Here is a 4,795-nt window from a genome sequence, read left to right on the forward strand (position 1 = left end):
CAACACAATATATTATGTGTTGTTCTACTTTCTTTTTCCTTTTTCTTCTTCATCCTTTAACGCTCATTTTGTTTTTCCGGCCTTCTTTTTAAGATGCATCTTTTTTTTTTAAGCTAAAATTTACATTATACATGTTTTTTATAAAAAAAAAATTCTACTCTATTTTTTTTCTTTATATTTTCTTTTTATTTCTACTCATCCCTTCTTCATGTTCTTGCTCTGTTCTCTCGTGCTTCACTTATTTTGTGGGTAATAAAATAGAAATGATACTCTTTTATTTTATGAACGATAAAGTAAAAATGATGTTCTTCTATTTTACGAATGACGCATCAAAAATATCTTTAACATGTCTGACTCTATTTTATAGATATTATATCTAAAATGATGACAAAATTTATTTTGTAGAAATTTTATATAAATTGACGTGATAACATTTTTGTATTGTGCGTATTTAAAACATTAAAATATTTTTGCCAATGAGTAATAGCTCAAATGGGTAGAAATGAGTAATAACTCAAATGGCATAGACTCCCCATACTCAATTAAGAGGTTCGAGTCTCCTATCTTTCCAATTTTTAGTCAATGAGTAATAGCTCAAATGGCATAGTCTCCCTATACTCAATTAAGAGGTTGCGGGTTCGAGTCTCATATCTTTGGTAAAAAAAAAAAAAAATATTAAAATATTTTTTATATTTATATAAATAAAAAAGTCCCATTCATTTGGTTACTTTCTTAGCCATTTCTTTTTTGTTTTAATACTTGGTAAAGAGGACATGCTGCCACGTCCACAAGTGTGCAATCCAATAGTCATAGACGTATTTATTTATTTAGTTGAGTAACGCTATTTTAGAAAATGAAATCAACAATAATAAAGTAGATCACGCTAGTTTTCTCCTATTTATTATTTGATAAGGTTGACTTTGATTTAGATATTTCTGGTACCATTTTTCTTCCATCACAACGCTGCAATAAGCGGAATCAGGACGCCGAAACCGAAGCGTGTACTTCTAATCTGACAGAAAGGAATAAACACGTGTGTGTGTTTGAGTTCTTAGTTATGAGTACTCTAATGTAATTAAATCTTCTTCATTCATTTGCAAAGTAGAGATGACAAATGAATAATCAAATTTAAAGGTATTCCTAAGATATGTGCCCACTCTGTTGAAAGAGGGATCGAGGATCAATCAACTAACATTCATCCACTATTTACAATTGGAATGGTGCTTGCAAAATAATCCAATAAAATTTTAATCCACTTTCTTATTTAAAAAAGTTTCATCCCATCTCAAAAGGTCCAAAAAAACAAGTATATTTTTCCAGAATTATTACAACATAGCCCAGAGAAGTTAAAAGTTACAAGAAAAATATACATAAAAAATAGAGAAGATGGATGAATGAGTATGATCTACCAGGTAAGATGGAAGATGTTGGTGAAGATGCGAGAGAGAGCAAGAGTGATGCGTGGATAAAGATGAAGAGAGAAAAGGGTGCAATCTCTGAGAAAGTGTTGAATTGTGTTGACAAAGAGGTTGAAGCTCCTTATTGGTGGAATATACAAGGTTAAGGGCACAGCTGAGAATGCCACAGCAAACACAAGCTGAAGCATGCTTCTCACTCTTCTCTTCCTTTTCTTGTGCTGATCAGAAGACTAAGACTCTATATTACGGGGGATGGATGGGGGAAAACTACTTTAATTTGATACCTGTGTTCATATTATATATTAAATTATTGGATTTGGTTTGGTTTCATTCTAAGTGAGGGTTACACCTTATAAAAAAATTATTCAAGCTTTATTTATTATTTTTCTTAATTTTGTGTATCCATTTTTTTGAAAATATCAATACTCTATCTCTCTCACTTTAACTCCTTGGTCATACAATAAAATAAATTGATCATCTTAGACTTGGTTTAACAAATTTATTTTTCTTGAAATATTGTGGTCTTCGAAAATGAATGTTAGGTTGTATAAAAGTCCTTTTGTCTACTCTTTTGTATTAGGATTTATTATTATAAAAGTTATAGAAAGTATTGTCCCAGAAAAAAGAAAAAGAGGAAAAGCTAAAGGAGATGTAATTTGGAAAAGGAAGAAAAATTCATGCCAAATATAATTTTCAAACATAAAATTGTTTTCTTTTTAAAAGATTCTTTTGAGAGGAAAAAAGAAAAGAAAAGAAGAAAGCATATTAATCTTTCAAAAGATAAATATTTGTTCTCTTGTCATCATAGACTAGCACGGCTAATCTATTGGATAACAAGTTCCCAAAAATAATTTCCAAGCTAAATTTGTCATTAATGAACATAAGATTAAAATTATCCAGAACAATAGAATATGATGCATCATAGGATGTGTAAATTCCTGAATTTTTACATTAACCCTCGACAACTATTCTACATATATTTTTACAAGGGAATCATGGTTATATCTACTCCTGATAACTATTAAAGTAAGCCTATGAAACCTGATTCAAAAGTTTTCATATTCACATACAAAAATGAACTTATGTTACATTGAACACCGTCACAACTCATGGAGAAATAATGAATGATAGCAACTGGCGGCACAACTGTTGTAACTGAGGTGAAGGATCTGATGAAGAAATTGACGAGAGAACAAATCTTGCTTCTAATAGTCCACTTGAAATGCTTTCCAAAATCAAATCTTCGCTGGCCATAAGAGACGCTAATAGCTTTGCACCTGCCACCCTTTCCTGTTGAACATTAACATTACACCAACATTGTGATGATTATATTAACTTCTTACACACACTTCAGACAAATAAATAGCTACGTACACCAGAAAAACATGGAACACCTATATTTTTGTTTTGAGTCTTCACAAAGCCATCCTTAATTGGATAGGCTCTAAACAGAATCACACATAAACACACTCAGATAAAAGATAGAAAAATCTTGCATATATACGGCAACACCTCATATTTAAACATTCACAATAATCATATATATAGTATTAGACTATAAGAGCAACTGAAGATACCTTCTCTGATTCCCTTCTCAGGGATTGTAGTGAGACTTTGAGGAGGTCAGACGCATAAGGAAGAACTGCAGATCTTAGATGATAGACAGAAGAAAATAGGACCTGAATGCATGCTGCTCTAATCTCTGACTTTGTTTCAAACTGCAGAGAGAACACTAGTTTCGTAACTCACCAAGACTAATGAAAAAGATTTAAGACCAAAAAATTAGTGGTACCTCAAGAGAATGAAGGACGGAAGGCAGAACTTGTGCCGCAAAATACTCCTTGCAATGTTCTGATATCTTCTGGCAAGCACTGATAAGAACATTGCCCATGCACAGACGAAAGGACAGAGGAACGGGAGCTATAAACCCGGGGTTTCCACATCCTAACTCAGGAGTTGAAGCAGCTTCCATATTTTCATCGAGGAATTGATTCATAACATAGGTTATAACAGAACTCCCTGCAGCAAAAGACTCGACACATTATAGATGAAGCCAAATTCAACTTCCCAGTAACAGTTCTATGCTTATATTTGGGATAACATACACATTAACGCTACCTTTTTTGCCAACCCTAATTCTGTTTGGCATAGAGTCTCTGGTTGATCTCTTAGCCTGTACTTCAGCACATATCATCAGTGCAAGACAATCAATGCATCCATGTTGTGCTTTTGAAACTGGGAAAAAGAGTTATGTAATAGAAATTAGTTTCAATAAATATAAAGCTGAAAGAAAAACATGAAGTGAGATAGTTTCAGACCTGAATCAGTATTTAGACAAGGCCATAACAGCACCTTTTCAACCATCCTTCTAATTGCAACTATTGAAGGATGAGAAAGAGACTCCAAGCCTCTGACCTATAAATCCAAAGAAGTCACATCAGTTCAATCTAATTTGGAACACAAATAATGCCAGAAACTGAAAATGATTATTTAAGCAGAAAATCAAATCATTAACTGAATAAAATAAATAATTACCACAAGAGATGTGCATATTGAAAATAAGCAGGCCTTTATCTTTGTTACATTCTTATTTTCAACAGCATCCTCTAGTTTGGAGCAAAGAACTGGGTATAAAACCTACAGAATCAGATGACAAAGAAAGGTTAAAGTAGTCCCAAAAACTGCCTCGATAAGATTATATGGTTTAAAATGATGACATGTATGAAATCTGTTATAAGGTGTAATACGGGCATTTATACATTATTAAGTCTCACATCAGCTAAGTATATTGCAAAAATACATTTTAAAACAGTTTGCCAATCCTTATACAACTAGGCATATGACCAGTCATTCTGGGCAATCATTTTTGGGTTGTTTTAAACCTAAGTCTAATGTCAATTCAGATATGATATTAGATCCTATGCTTGATGATGATGATGATATCTTCCCAGAATTTGAATCCATAATTAGCAATGTCATTTTTCCTTACTTGTGGATGAATGCGCCCACTAAGCTCCGCCGAAAGTTTCCGCACATCTTCAAATTCAAAATCACCAAATGCCCTGAAGCAAATGAATAGCATGAAATTTACATCAGGCACCTGTATTATTAGCCAAGGGAGACAATAATATGCTCATTGCACAAAGACTGACCTGTTTAGAAGGAGCGCAGCAACACAGTCATAACCAGCCTCAGCGGCCATGCAGCCTGAATCTGCCAAACAACAAAATAAAGATATACATGTTGTAATGATTTAGCAAGAAAACTATGACATATAAACAAAAGAAATCCTCTACACTTTGATTGATAGTGTAATCAATTGAATCTATGTTCAGATTTCAGAATGGATGACATTATGTCTTTTTCCCTTTTTTGTC

At 32.8% G+C, this 4,795-nt stretch overlaps 1 protein-coding gene across 3 annotated transcripts in view; it reads right to left on the reverse strand.

Annotated features, from left to right (window-relative positions):
* The window catches only part of LOC107645460, a 9,322-nt gene continuing 6,783 nt past the window's right edge, over nucleotides 2,257-4,795 (reverse strand). For 2 of the 3 annotated variants that reach the window (XM_016349490.2, XM_021103763.1), the window contains 8 exons: nucleotides 4,571-4,631; nucleotides 4,408-4,480; nucleotides 3,954-4,055; nucleotides 3,737-3,833; nucleotides 3,537-3,653; nucleotides 3,211-3,437; nucleotides 2,996-3,136; nucleotides 2,257-2,708 (listed from right to left, as the gene is read on the reverse strand). In XM_016349490.2, the coding sequence (XP_016204976.1) occupies nucleotides 2,526-2,708; nucleotides 2,996-3,136; nucleotides 3,211-3,437; nucleotides 3,537-3,653; nucleotides 3,737-3,833; nucleotides 3,954-4,055; nucleotides 4,408-4,480; nucleotides 4,571-4,631 (1,001 nt within the window). In that variant the 3' untranslated portion in view covers nucleotides 2,257-2,525. Of the gene's footprint in view, nucleotides 2,709-2,995; nucleotides 3,137-3,210; nucleotides 3,440-3,536; nucleotides 3,654-3,736; nucleotides 3,834-3,953; nucleotides 4,056-4,407; nucleotides 4,481-4,570; nucleotides 4,632-4,795 lie in introns of those variants that run through there. The other variant, XM_021103762.1, reaches the window with a different exon arrangement.

This window comes from Arachis ipaensis, chromosome B06, assembly GCF_000816755.2.
Source record: "Arachis ipaensis cultivar K30076 chromosome B06, Araip1.1, whole genome shotgun sequence".
In the NCBI taxonomy this organism is placed as follows: domain Eukaryota; kingdom Viridiplantae; phylum Streptophyta; class Magnoliopsida; order Fabales; family Fabaceae; genus Arachis; species Arachis ipaensis.